Raw genomic sequence first — 14,651 nt, forward strand, 5'->3', positions numbered from 1 at the left:
ATAAAAGTGGTTTGGATGTTTATTTGTATTGTAAGTTCTTTCACTCATACCTAACTAATAAAAGAGACCTCATAATTTTTTTTATAATGTTGTTGGTTCTAGAGGCAGAGAGGGGGGAGGTGAAGTAGGAAAAATATTTTTTTTTCCAAACATTTCCTTAAGTAGCATTAGTCCTGCTTGGCTTTGCAAAAGCAGCATATGGTATTACCTGCATATTTGTCAGTTTGATTTCTCTCCAGATAATTCTTTATGATGTAGTTCACATATGTACTGTCAGATTATTTCAAAATGAGTTAAGATGGTTCTTTACTTTCATTTCTTTAAAAACTTGAACATTAAAATGCAAAGGAAACATTTAGGCATGTTTAACTAAATCTATGTTTTTATTCCCTAAAGTTTCAGACCCAGAGCTTGCGTCTCTCAGATCTGCACAGAAAATCTCAACTATGGAGGGGTATAGTTAGTGTTACTTTAATAGAAGGTCGTGAGCTTAAGGCAATGGATGCAAATGGACTGAGTGATCCCTACGTGAAGTTCCGGTTGGGGCATCAGAAGTACAAGAGCAAGGTAATTTTAACTGTGGCCTGAACCGTAAGTCGTTTGAAGCCTATTTTGTTTGTTTGTGGTTTCTGCCTGCATGATTATTTAAATACTGTTGGAGGTTTGTTATGTTAATTAGCCGCCAAAGCTCCTAGAGTTTTGCTTAGGTGTTGTTTTTTGTTTAAGTATGAACAAAAATAATAAACACACAGAGGAGAATATAGGACTGAAGGGAGGGTGGGGAAAGCTTATCTTCCAGACAGACTCTGCTGGTTCTGTTTAGTGTCCGTGGTCACTGGGGAGGGTACTGGTGTAGGTCATTAGAGGGATTCTGGCAGCCACCACCTTTTTGCCTGTCTGGTTTGATGCCAGTAGCCTTTTGGATCCTTTGCATGTTCTTATTCTCCAAATTTATCATGCTTGTATTCTCGCCTTCCTCGTTGTGTCCTTGCAATAAGCTTAATTAAAGTTATGTATATGTATTTGGGTACCAGCTGGAGGGCGTGGATCGAGGAGAAAATAGTTGTGGAGAGTTTTTGCTTTCTTGCTGTTCTCTTTAATTTCCATGGTCGCTGTTTGGTTTGAAAATTGCATGATTGCTGAAGGTCTTCTAGGGAGAATGTAAAATCCCACTGGGGCAAAGGCTGACCTTGTCCAGTAGAAATTCCTGTCCTGCTCTCTGAAGCGAGTCTGGTTAGCCCCATGGCGGTGTGCGTGGGGCAGGGAGGGAGGAGGCTGCTGATGCTGACTGCTGCTTCTGGAAAATGCTGGGACCACTGGTGATGGCACACACGTGACCTTCCTCTCTCAGTGGCCAAGACTGCCAGTGTGGTTTTGCAGAGCTGTAGGAAAGGCAAAGCAAGGAAGAGACGATGAACATTTAGGTGCCTGCTTTGCCTAGACCCATGAGACATCCTTAGGGCTTCTAATCTGAAACTAGGCTTATGGAGGAATAGTTGATTCCCACAGACTACTCGTAAACTGTCCAGTTCTACTTGGAAAATCAAGTCTTCCCACATTTATTTTTTTTATACTGAGGGAAAACATAAAGGAAAAGCAATCAGCTTTCTCTACTAACAGGAAGACAGCATAAGTGCCTCCTATATATGTGTGTGTGTGTGTATATATATATATGTGTATGTATGTGTGTGTATATATATATATATATTTTTTTTTCTTCCACCAGAAGCTAATGGATATTCATTAGAAAGCAGGTGCTTTTAAAACACATACATCCCATGCCCCTGCTAAAGTTGTTTTTTTGGGGGGAGTCATTTAGTTGCTGTCTTCACTTAGGCAAGTGAACTGATTGGTACTGTGATCACTGTTTGGATTCAGATAGGGTTCTTAAGGACAAATGTAAGTGGTCAAATCTGCTTTTACTGCATCTTCACAAATTTGTTTAAATTGGCTTTTGAAACTGTATGCCCCTATTATTAAAATTTTAGGGAAAAGGGATCCTAATTCAGATCCTAGTTTCTGTCCTGGGTTTGAATTGGCCATCAAAGGAGTCAATTCAAGATTTCCTCTTTACTTCCATTTATGTTTTTATTCTTCTTCAAAATCAACTAGGAGATTAGTGCCTCTTTCTCTGTCATTGTTTGGATTATACAAGTCAGAAGAAAATATTCTTTTTAAGTGTTTACATGGGTGCTTTTCAACAGGACGTTTTGAGGCAAACAGTATTGTAAAGAAACTGAAGGAATGCACTTCTTTTCAGACATCTCTGAAACAATCAGAAGATGCACTTTCCAGATTGAAATAGAGCAAAGATGCTTTTCAAAGATGTGATACTGAAAGAACTATTTGTAACTGTGTGCTTTGACTAACCTGAGCAAGGTAAAAGTTAACTTAGAGATTTATTGCACAGAAAAGGTCTAAAGTGGTGGTTTTTTTTTTTTTAATCATAAAACAAACCAAAGTAATGGCATGCACATGGACTAATTGACAGATTTTTCAGTCTCAGTATGCTGTAGGTATTGTCTGCCATTCTCATTTGTGGGGGTTTTTGTTTGTTTTTACATGAAACTTCATCAGTGTTGTCACCCAGTGTTGTGATAGATGTTACTCATTTTGAAAAAAAAAATTTTTTAAGTGTGTATGCATTTTCATGTACAAATCCAAATGAAGAAATCTATGCTTTCAGGATTTATTTTTGTAGTACTTCTTGTTCTTTATCCTCTCTAATTTTTCCACTCTTCAAGCCAGTGGAACTGGTGGACTTTGAAAGTAGTGATTGCTTCATAGGGAGGCTATGGGACAGGTTGCATTCTTGTTCAGGGCAGGTGTGACTCCTGCTATTGCATTGTGGTGGAAAAACCTGCAAGCCTTTGGTTCTAGCAGCCAGGGCTTATATCTTTTGCCAGAAGTAACTGGAGTGAAAATGATCCCCAAAGCTACTTTTATCTAAATTATACAGAAAAGGAAGTAAAATACATTAAAAAAAACCATTCTTCTGTAAAAAAGTCAACCACAGTAAAGCTGAATTCCTCTTTCTCCCAATATTACAGTAGCTGGGGAAAGAAGAGAAGATTAAATTGTTTCTGTTTAAATACTTTCAATCACTATCCACTTGTCATTTCAGGTGCTTTGTTTTCCTTTTGGCCGAGAAAGATAACTTTGTAGCTAACTGTCACTCAGGATAGGGCGTAATTATTCTGTAGAAAAATGGATCCATTCCCAGGGTAAATCCTTTGTTCTGGAGGCTTTTGAAGGTGACAGGTTGCAAGATTTTGGAGGTTGCTGATGAATCAGAAAGGCATGAAAGGACTGACCAATAGTCCTTTTTTAATTATTATTTTTTTTAACCCTCACTGCTTAAGATAAACTGCAAAAACACTTTCTGAGTGGAATCTAAAGATCAATTTTACAATTCAAGAAAGAGCATGCCAGCACAATGCAGTATGACTTTTTTTGCTCTCCTTTCAGATTGTGCCAAAAACTTTGAATCCTCAGTGGAGGGAGCAGTTTGACTTTCATCTCTATGAAGAACGAGGCGGAATTATTGATATTACCGTGTGGGACAAAGATGCTGGCAAAAGGGATGATTTTATTGGCAGGTTTGTGCAATTATAGCCTTCTAGTTCTCTGGGGATGAGAGCAGATGATTAAAATGAGTCTTGCCATTGAAAGTATTTTTTTACAACCATTTGTTCTTGTTGTTCAAAAGAAATTGGGTGGAGGGAGGTCTTACAAAGTATCGGTACAACTTGGTGCTTTGGTGTTATTCTTTAATGGTGTAAAATAATTTTTTTGTTTGGCCAGTAGGTGGCAGATTTTACCAATTGATGGGCTTAGTTTTTCCAAAATGAAAATCCCACATTTAACAGTATAATCAAGATGCAGGAGGTTCCATATAGCAACATTTTCTGGGTTGGTGGAGAAATAAATATCATATATTGTAATATGCCAATAAGACTAAAATCGTGTTCTTACTCTTTGATCTACTTGTTAAAGGAAACGAGAATCTTCTACACACAGCTTTTCAGGCGAAGAAGTAAGATCATTCACCTAGTTTATTCTCAGGAAAGTGAATCTTTGGCATCTTTTTCAGCATTCAAGAAAATGGTATCAATGTGTGTGATTCTGCTCTGCTTTATTGCATTAGCAGGTGATACCTGCTAAAATGTTTTTTCAACATTTGCATTAGCTATTAGCTAATGGGGAACTCCCCCCAAATCTTAGACTCTGTTTATAGTTACTGTGCAAGGTCAGTGCTGTTTTGAGAGCTTAGATTTGTGGTTATATCACATGTACTTTGTTCATTGATATCTGACCATTCACAATAATAATCAATCCTGTGTCTTTTGATTGTTAGAGTATTAGAAAGTCGTAGGTGCTTTCACTAGGACATAATACTATTAGTAGAATTACTTGTTTTTGTAGTAAAAAACAGGAATGGAAATCTCACAAACTGAGCCATGTACTTTTGATGTCAACGTGGTTATGTTTCTGCTAATCTTTTTCTCCCTCTGCTTCTGTCTAAAGTAATGGCTTTGTTTATCAAATTAGATCAGTCGTGTAGTGTTATGCATTTATTTCCTACCATAAGTCATGGGAAGTCAGAATAGATGCAAATTCTTTGGCAAGCAAACAGCCTTGTCATCAGACAAAATCACTTTTAAAAAGTATACTTAGTAGGATTTTGTTTTATACAATGAAATTCTATGGTGGGAGTGATAAGTTTGAAGTTTACATCTTTGTCCCTTTATTGATTTGAGTCAGCACATATGGTAACAATAACTATTTTTCTGAAGCAACACAATGGTTCAGTACTATGTCAATACATGGTATACCTTGGGAAATAGTTTCTATTTTCTGCTTATCTTTAACCTTCTTTGCCAAAAGATTGAGATTCAGAATTTTCACGTATGACTTTTCAGAACACTCTCATCAAAGCAGCACTTTACGTTATTACTATTATCAGTAATTATAATTAATATGTGTAAAGTACTTGTAAGAGCATTGCATAAAATAGAAGATAGTCTTTGCTCTAAGGAACTTAAAATCTAAATAGGAATGGGAGAAAATAGAAAAGGAAAAGAAAAATCTGTAACCTTAAACATATGAGCTGCTTAGGTAGTTTTTTTGATACCTAAAAAAAGTGGTATGTTTTAAGTTCAATTATATTTCTTTTTAGTAATTGCAGGCTATTATTGGAAATAATGAGTGATTTCTGTGTTTTATTTAGGCCCATGAAATGTGATAGCATGAGAATTCTTTTCTTCAAGAAGAATGCTTGAAGCCTTTAGGATTTTTCAGTGGGAGAGTTTTGTTTTCTTTTATTTTCTGCCATTTGAACATAGATGTAGTTCTTGCATAGTATGAATACCAAAAAAAGAGACACTTCTTGGGCACAGCTCACCTGCAGTGCTTTTGCAGTGTTTGACTGGTTTTAACAAAATCAGGAGAACTTTTCCTGAAAACTTGCTCTTTGTGATTTTTGTGACCTTTCTTCTATAGGTTCTATGCCTTCCTATATAAAATCACTCTTCTAGCATGTCCTTTTAGACATTCTCTTATTTCACCTTACATTATCCAGAGATAAGATGGCATCTCTGGATAATGTAACCTGCAAACAAATTCATCTCCATGAAAAACTTTGTCATTTGTCAAGCTCAATATGAATATAAAAATAGGTCTTAATATTCCCCCTCCCTAATACTCTTTTCCAGTCACTGTGGATAAAAATCACTGGCACTTGACAGTTCTACTTTACTCTTTCCCAGTTTTTCATTTTGAGGCTGTGTCTAAAAGCTGCAAATAATTTTTTGATAACTTTTAGAAGTTGCAGCTTTTACATTGATTCAAGTAGCTACACCTCCTTTTCAGATTCATCTTATCTCTGTCTAGAATTTTCCAGAGAGAAATATGTACACACAAGCTGTGCAACACATTCACAGCAAATCTGATGATTTGATGCCCAGGATATGGGCTGTAGGTCCACCAGGTCCCAGAAGTGTTGGATTTTTTTTACATATGCATGGAATTTCAACATGTCTAGAATATAATCAAGTTATTGTACATCCCAAAGCACTAGTACAGCATACGTTCAGTCAGTCAGGTTGCAGACGCTTTGCATTTGCTCTTTGTGGGGGGGCGTATGCTAAATGTGTATTTTTTTTTTTGAAAATACATTTGGATTCTTGTCTATGACTAAGGCACATTTGGTGCTCTCAAGGCACATTTAAGAGACGGAATGTTTTGATTCAAGTTCCAGGAAAGGTAATAATAAGGTTGTAGGAGGGAAACAAAAGACATCCTGATAGTATTCTAGCAGGGCTCAATGGTGGAGAATAATCCCTTTCATCTTCTTGTGATCTTCCCACATTCCTGAATACTGTTCAAGCAGTAGCAGTTATTTAGAAAGATTTTTATTAAATGAATATTTGAGTTCTTTCTTAAGAAAACTGGCCTATCTGCCCAAAGTATGGTTAGGGAGAAGCCATCCTTGATTGAAGAGATTCTACTTATTGAAAGAAACAGCAGACGAAATAGAGAAAAAAGAAGAAACAAGCTTAAGGACCAGTTCTCCTCTCTCATCCACACTGTGGTGGGGTTTGGGGTTTTTTTGTTTTTGCATGTTCTATATTCATCTGCTTGCAGAGCACGCATGAAGGTCAACAGAATTCCCTGTGCAAACAGGCGGTAGCAAGCTGCTTTGTGGATCTGGGGAAATGTCTCCATTAGAATGCCAGCTCTGAAACTATTTCAGAGTTTCCAAACCGAGTGTGAGGAGGAAGAAAGGGAGCTTCCCTGTTCTCCAGTCATGGTGGTATTGATGAAATTGTCATGAAAGGTGTGCAGCTTTCTAATAGTTCCCTGTTTGACATCTTGCTAGATTGGGTCGTAGGCCAATGGTGATCTTGAACACCGTGAGATCTGGAGTTATAGCTCCAGGGGTGGGAACTGAAAACTCTTCGAGCTGTGGTGTTAACAGAGCAACTGCAAATCAGGATTCCTCGGTGAAAGATTCACAGACCTCCAGACACCTTGCAGTAAAGGGCATTGGAAGCCCTCTGTAACTGAAATACTCTCTCTAAGCTGAATTCCATAACTTACAGATTTTCTTCCAAAGCAGAATGTTATAATTTCTCCTGGCATGATATTCTGTCTCAACTGCACTTCAGTGAGACAAAAAACTGAGAAATCAAGAACATGGGTTTTTTTGTGGACCCTTTTGTATCATCAGAATCATTAGGTTGGGGCATGGTAGCAGGGCCAGGATGAAGTATGGAATATGACATGGAGACTACATCTGTCAGGGGTTGGGCTTGGAATCTTTTTTGAAGGGCAGAAAGATGAAGGAAAGATGTTAGAGTAGACTGAAGGCATGCAAGTGAGATTCTGGCTTGGGGGCTCTGTGACAGCAGGATGATGGAAGTGGAAGGGGTGGCTTATGAGGGAGAGGAAGGTATTAAGAGGGTGAGAGTGACAGCATGGCATCCTAATTCAGAGAAGGAAAAAGATATGTCTGTTGCAGAACTAGCATAAAGCTCAGTGTTCATCATGGTACCCAAACTCATTGAGTTTGGCAGTTCCTGAAATGAGATGATGACTGCTTTATTTCCATTTTTAACTTTGAGCATTATGTATCCATAAGATTTGTTTGAGTTCGAATTGTATACATGCTCCCATTTATGTGAGTATAAAGGATGTAGCACACTGTGAACTTCCCTCTCAGAATACCCTAAAAATGTGCAATCCTAGAGCCATTTCAGTCTCTATTTTGGGGTTTCARAAGCCAGCGGGTCTCTCCTGAAAAAAAGACCTTGCACAAAAGTGCTGAGAAAAATGTGTTTCAAATGATGTGCAGATTCATATGAGGAAACCTTGGGCTTGAACAGGAGTGTGTTCCATGCAGAATGAAGAGGAGATTGAATTCCGATAGTCTTCTGAAGATCATTTAAAAAAAGGGGGGAGGAATCCAAAAACTTTCAAGGAGCAAAGATATATGGGAGTCCAAGGTAGTCTAGTTCTTTTTCTGGAAAGCACCAACGCTTGAAGTCATAGCGGCAGCCTTCGTAAGTTCAGATGAATATGCGAACTTGCAATATTAGTCATTACATCATTTGATAAGTAGAATTATTCCCATAATATGGGAATAGTAATTATGATTGATTTATGCATACATATGTACGTGTGCATGTTGTGCAGTTTGACTAAATTAAATATTCACATACTCACATATTTGCTATTTACAAGTAAATCGTTCTTCTTCCATACTGAATCTATAGACTACTGTGATGAAAAGCATATACTGTAGTAAGTTTAGGTAGCTAATATTAAAACCAAAATGAAGGTGAAATGGTTTTAATCTTCGTGTAATTATTTAACTTTCTTATCATCTGCATTTCTGAAGGCGATCCAGACTGTCACCTTTACAGTAATCGGCTAATAAATCCTCATGATTGTTACGCCTTTATGCATAGCAGTAATCTGAACAAATTGGCTGCTGACAGCTGCAATAAATTGCCAAGAATGAGTGCTGTCAGAGAACAAGTTGTTTCTGTGAACATACAGGATAAGTAAATCCCATATCATGCAGTTTTATTCAGCTGAAGTTATTTGCAATCCAGTACAGCAGGATTTATAGCATTATTTAATTGGTATGAAAAGTGTGTGTTTAAAATGACATTGATCTTACTCATATTTTATGCCAGGAGATTACTGTTGACTTTATCTATATCTGTTTTCATCAGAAAATTTTCAACATTTATAAATATAAATGTTACTCTTTTTTTTTTCCTATTTGATGCAAATGAAGAAGACCTTGTGTATTATGTTTTTGTTAAAGCTGTGTATTAATTATATCTATAGAAAACTGAAATGTTCTCTATTCCTTTTGAACATTGTCATTAAAATTCAGCCTGTTTGTGTGTGTATATGGATTCACACTGTATAGTATTTGTTTAATTTTATCTTGTTAGAATGGATGCTATGAAATCCAAAAGTTAAAACACTGAAAATGAAATATTTAATTTTTTAACACCTAATCTGTTAGATTTTGTCTATTTTTTATAATAATGAAGCTGTAGAGCTTTTTTTTGGGTGCACACAAATAGAAGCAATGTGAGAACTATACTGCTGCATTATTAATCTGAAAGCACAGCGATATATTACTCAAAGTTCTAAATTAAAGGGTTTTTTTATATAAAATATTTATATCTTTCAGTTTTTTTTTCTTCCACTCAAATTTATGTAATTTCACTATGGGAGACCAGCAGAGAACTGAGTGGTGCTCTTAAGCTGTGTTTCAGTTCTCCAACATGCACGTGAAGTTGAGTGAAGGACACTAAATATGCTACTGCTAACATTTCTCTGTGGATCTGTTTTCTAGAGCTGCGTGTGGAGATTGTGATTTATAGTAAAGTACTGGCAGTGTTTTTTCTTTTTTAAATATCGTTGCCTGGCAAAGAATTTTTGAACAGTAGTTGTGAAAGTCTGTGAGCAGCCTTTATGTTGGAGTTGATAAGTGTAAAAGTTTTATTCATTTATAAATAATATTTTATCATGGTGGTATTTCAAATACTTTTTCACATGGTGGTTTGAAAATTTCTGCATCCCAGGTAACTTTGGAAAGACAAGTTATTTCTGATGGATAATATACTGTCGTGATTTGGATTTTGAGCTGTGTGCACATGTGACTTGCACAGTAGTTCCGTGTAAACACAGACAAGCATGCAACCAACAGCTTGTGTGTATAATAGTTTGTTGATTATACTTGATGACTGAAGTGAAATTATTGCAGATGCAATTCTCTATGTAAAAGGAAGGTTTTGCCAGAAACATTAACATTTAAAAATGGTACTGGCAGGCCTGCCATTGACAAATCCTGTGATGTGCTGAGCCATCTCCAGTTCTGATTGTTTTCAAAGGGGGCTAGATGTAAATAGTAAGTCTCAAAATGTGGCCTTCAGATTTTCCAAGCCATATTTATACTATCTCTGCACATTTTAACTGCTTCTAATAATGGAAGAACACTGCTACTTTATTAGAAAGTAAAAAAGGTTCAGTTTTAGATCACTAATCTTCACTAGTTTTCTGCTACTGGATATTTTATTCTTGACAACTTTTGTAAAAGTCATTGTCATAATTTTGCAGAATTGGTAGAATTACTCCATTTATTAATTTCAAACACAGAAACTGTGCACAAAATTATATTTATAGATCCTTCTTGTGACCCTCTGTCTCCCAAACATGGAGATCTACTCTGCTACATGAATAAGTTGAGAAATAAGAGGAAGGGAGAAGGAAAAGGAAAATGGCTGCCTAGATATGAGGACCAAGAAAATAAGTACAAAAAATGATTAGGGGTGTAGATAGGGGATTATCACAGAATCACAGAATCGCTGAGGTTGGAAGGGACCTCTGAAGATCATCTAGTCCAACCCCCCTGCTCAAGCAGGGTCACCTAGAGCACRTTGCACAGGATTGCATCCAGGCGTGTTTTGAATATCTCCAGAGAAAGAGACTCCACCACCTCTCGGGGCAACCTGTTCCAGTGCTCTGTCACCCTCACAGTGAAAAAGTTTTTCCTCATGTTCAGATGGAACATGAAGATTCTGGCATGATTTGGAGCTGTGTGAAAGATTTTTGCAAAGTTACCTGGATCAGCTAGAGAGGGGAGAACCGGGTAGGAAAAAAAGAAAATGGTCCTCAAAGCAATAGACAGGTTTAGCAGAGGAAAATGTGACTTTTAGTGCAATCAAATTTCACAAGTGACAGCACTCACAGTGCGTGTCTGTAGCATATGCTTGTACTGCAAGGAGAGCATAGGGAATATAACATCATAAAACATTTTCAAATACTTTTTTTTGTCTAAACAATTTATGAAGTAAATTTGTAATTTCATTGCAAGGAACTATCCTAAGGAAAATATTAATCTGTCATTTCAAAATCGGTCAGCAGGGTTTTGTGGCATGAGTCATATTTATTTTAGCAAGCAATAAATATTTGTTTGCATTCAAGTATTGCTCAGTGACAAGTGAGATTGTCCTGTCTTTCAGGCGGTTCTGCATATTTCCATTATCGAGACTGACTTACCCCGTGCTGCAGGGTTCTCTTCTGCTTTCCATATTTTGCTGCATGGCACCTGATGGCATTAACTCCTCAGCTCCCGCTGAGCTCTGCAGCTAGGCAGTGCGCTCCCAGGTTCTGGGGGCTGTTTCCAGCATCGTCAGTGTGCCAGTGCCCTCCTTGGTCAGTGTCCTGCTCAGCTGAGTCCTAGCCTCCAGGTCCTTTGAGAGCTCTCTTGGTTTTTAGTCTGTCACCTCTGTAAAGGCTTAAGAAAGAACCAGCCCACTTCTCTTGAGAGAGCTAAGGGCCTTTGTTGTGTGGGGTCTGTAATTTTGTTTCTTTCTCATTATCTTTATGCTTATAAACGCTGCTCTCAATTTGGGCTCTTCCAAGAACCTCGCATTACTATAGTCCTGTCTTTTTGAGCTATATCACTCTCAGTGCCTTGCAGAATTTTCCCTCACCGTTTGCTTCTTGGTTTTCCTGGAACATTGTACTGTGCTCATAAAAGATGTGGAGTCTCACAAATTGTAGCAGTTCGTGCTTCACTTCTTCTGATGTACGTCCAGCTTGGTTCTAATTGCAGAATTGCAGAGTTTCCTTTCCTTGGCATCCTTTGGAGCAGCATAGACCTGGATCATAGCGGAGTTAAAAGGCTGTCGTCTTAAACAAGTCGTGATGATAATTAAGTTGCCTGGGTTGTAGCCAAGTGGTGCTTTTCTGTCCCTACCACTTAGGATTGTGCCAATTCCTCTTTTATGCTTTATTTTGTCATGTGAGAAAATGATCTAGGTATCAGCTGTCTCTCCCTTGCCTGGCCACCTGGCTTTTAAGAGGCCTACTATGTCATGTTGCTACCTTTGTATGTCATTCATTAGCAAAGATATTTCACCAGGGTGCCACAGTGGTCTTACATTCCAGGTTCTGTTAGGACCAGATAGGGAGGTGATTTTTACCTCTTACACATGCTGATAATAAAATACTACATATAGTTCTGGTTTCCACACTTTAAAAAGGTTGCAGGAAAATCTCACTGATCAGAAAAGTTGCAAAAAGTCATTTGAGGGCTGTAGAAAATGTGTTCCAAGGAAATATATAGGGAGCTGAATCTGTTTAGCATATCAAAAAGATCAAGAAGAGGTATGATTATGGTATATGAGTACCTTCACTGGAACAAGATACGGGATGCTAAAGGCTTTTTTTAACCTAGTAGAGAAAGGCTTAAAAAGAACCTAAGGCCAGATATATTCAAATTAGAAATAAATCAGAAATATATTTCTAATGGTGTGGGTGATTAACACATTGAACACATTTTCAAAGGAAGTTGTGGATTCCCCTTAAATCTTAAAATCTTCCTTTCTGGAAGCTGTACCATGTTTCTGCAGCTACTTATCTATAATACTTCAGCATGTGAGCTTGAGGAGCTTACATGATTTTTCTCCTTTCTAATGTATCAAGGCCTGAATATCTATATCCACCTGGTGCCTGACAGTGTTCATGTGCAGAGCTGGTTTTGGGGAGGACATATCTCCGGTTCTCTTCCTGAATCTGTCAGCTAGACAAAGCTATTTTCCATTGCTCCTTCTTAGAATTCGTCATGCTGTCAGAGATGTGCTCTGAAAGGACCATGTAGTGTGCAGGTAGGCTCAGCAGCAGAATAATGCAAAATACTCTAACTAAATACTCCCTAAAATTAAAATTCACTGAAATGTGATTTATAGCTATGCCTGAAAATCTTTCTGTAGAATTAACAGCTGTTTTTGCTATTATTCCTCATACTGATTTTTTTTCAATAGTGAACTTTTTCACCAGCAGCATATGAATAGCAATTCCATAAGAAACTGAATGTTCCCAAAGTCGCTATTATCTCCTGTTTTCAATAAGATTCAGATCATAGGCAAGCTATGGCCTTCTTAAAATGGCTATAATTTTTCATGGTCTCTAGCTGAGAATGCAAGACAAGGATTTCTACCACCACCTGCTTGTTCTGCACCACTTTCTGGTAACAGGCAAGTTCACCTTCATCTTCAAATCATCTTTATTCTGCATGGAAATAGTTGTAGGTGGCAGATGTTGAAGGCCATATCTTAACTGAGTGGAGTTTGTGGCTCCACCTATGCTCTGAACTACAGAGGCTTTATGAAAGTAGTCAGCTTCTCCAGAAGCATCTACTTTCTGGAAGTTTTGCAGTTACGAAAAATAATTATAATACATTTTAAGCCATTACATCCACATCAACTCATCGAAGAGTGGAGATAGAAAAACAATGGAAAAATGATGAACTGCCTGACTTTAATTTGAAATATCACTTCTCTCTGGTAGYGTTTCTTCATCAAGTTCTTGTTAGGACAGAAAGGTCAAGAGGCAGTGGAAGGTGTCTTTATAAAGCAGTGTAATCATCCTGTTTTCACTTCCCATGGAAGCTTCAAGGTGTCTGTGCTCTGTTCCGCTGTAAAAGTTCAGCTTTTTCTCTGGGGAAAGCAAAATTGTGAGCCATATTTTGTATGTGTATAACTTCAGAAAACTCACAGTAATATTTATTGTAGGAGACCAAACATATTGTGACTATGGGACAGAAAAGTCAACTACACAACAGTTGCCATTGCCGCATAATCACAAGTCCTTTACCACTAAGTTTTAAAGTGTATTTTCTGCTCTAAAAGGCTAGGACACTAACCATAAAAGTCAGCATTGCTAAAACTTCAAAGTTGGAAATATTTATTCCTTAAAAGTGAGGGGAAATATTGAGTCCATCATCTCAGCTATGTATGACTTTATATGTAGCATTTTCCTTGTCTGTCTTGATGATAAAACCATATCTTAAAATTTAAAGGGACATTGTCAACTTGAACTTTCCAAAACTATTTAGTTTTTAAAGCATTTTATGAATTCCAATTTTTGTGAGGAAATCTAATCCATAAAATAATTTCGTGGCTTTCTGCTGATGATTGTAGAAGTTATTTTGGGATAGGATTAGTGCTTAGGCTCATTATAAACAGGTTTCCATTGATGTTTTGGTCCCATGCAAAGATCTGGTGAGAGCAAGCAATAAAACTCACCAAAGAACTCTTATTTTTTTTACAGGAAAATTTCATGCAAAAGCAAACTTTTTTTTTTCCAGGAGAAAGTCTGCAATTAATGGAAAAATCACATTTTTTCCTTTAATATCTGTAAATTGGAATGTTTCATCTTTTGACTCAAGTGCATGTGCCACTGATGCCCTTGCCTCATGATGAACRCTTGTTAAGCCCCAGCATATTCTGTGAGTTGGGTGCACGCAGGCTGCATCTCCTCAGAGGTATTGCTTCCCCTTACCCAGAGGAGGGGACACAGTACGGAATGAGAGATGTGCTTTCACCTAACATTTTAAGGACAGTGAGACACTTAGTCTAGGTTTCCATTAAGTGCAGTGGTGACATTTCTTAATGGAATAATCTCAGTTTTTCATCAAATTACTTGAGGGCCATTTGGAGGATGTTTTCCTGTAAAATAAGTAAGGCTTTTCTTAGCAAAAGTTTCCAGATCTCTCCCTACCCCATTGTATGATTTCAGGAAATAACAAACTAGTGACTGATTGTTCACAAAGATCTATC

The 14,651-nt window shown here is 37.4% G+C and overlaps 1 protein-coding gene across 1 annotated transcript in view; it reads left to right on the plus strand.

Annotated features, from left to right (window-relative positions):
* Positions 1-14,651, plus strand: part of MCTP1 (multiple C2 and transmembrane domain containing 1) — a 167,585-nt gene that overhangs the window by 27,325 nt on the left and 125,609 nt on the right. Inside the window, exons 5-6 of the mRNA XM_026072645.1 lie at positions 397-567; positions 3,469-3,599. Of these exons, the coding sequence (XP_025928430.1) occupies positions 397-567; positions 3,469-3,599 (302 nt within the window). The remainder of the gene's footprint in view (positions 1-396; positions 568-3,468; positions 3,600-14,651) is intronic.

Source organism: Apteryx rowi, unplaced genomic scaffold, assembly GCF_003343035.1.
Source record: "Apteryx rowi isolate R43461 unplaced genomic scaffold, aptRow1 scaffold_345, whole genome shotgun sequence".
Taxonomy (NCBI): Eukaryota; Metazoa; Chordata; class Aves; order Apterygiformes; family Apterygidae; genus Apteryx; species Apteryx rowi.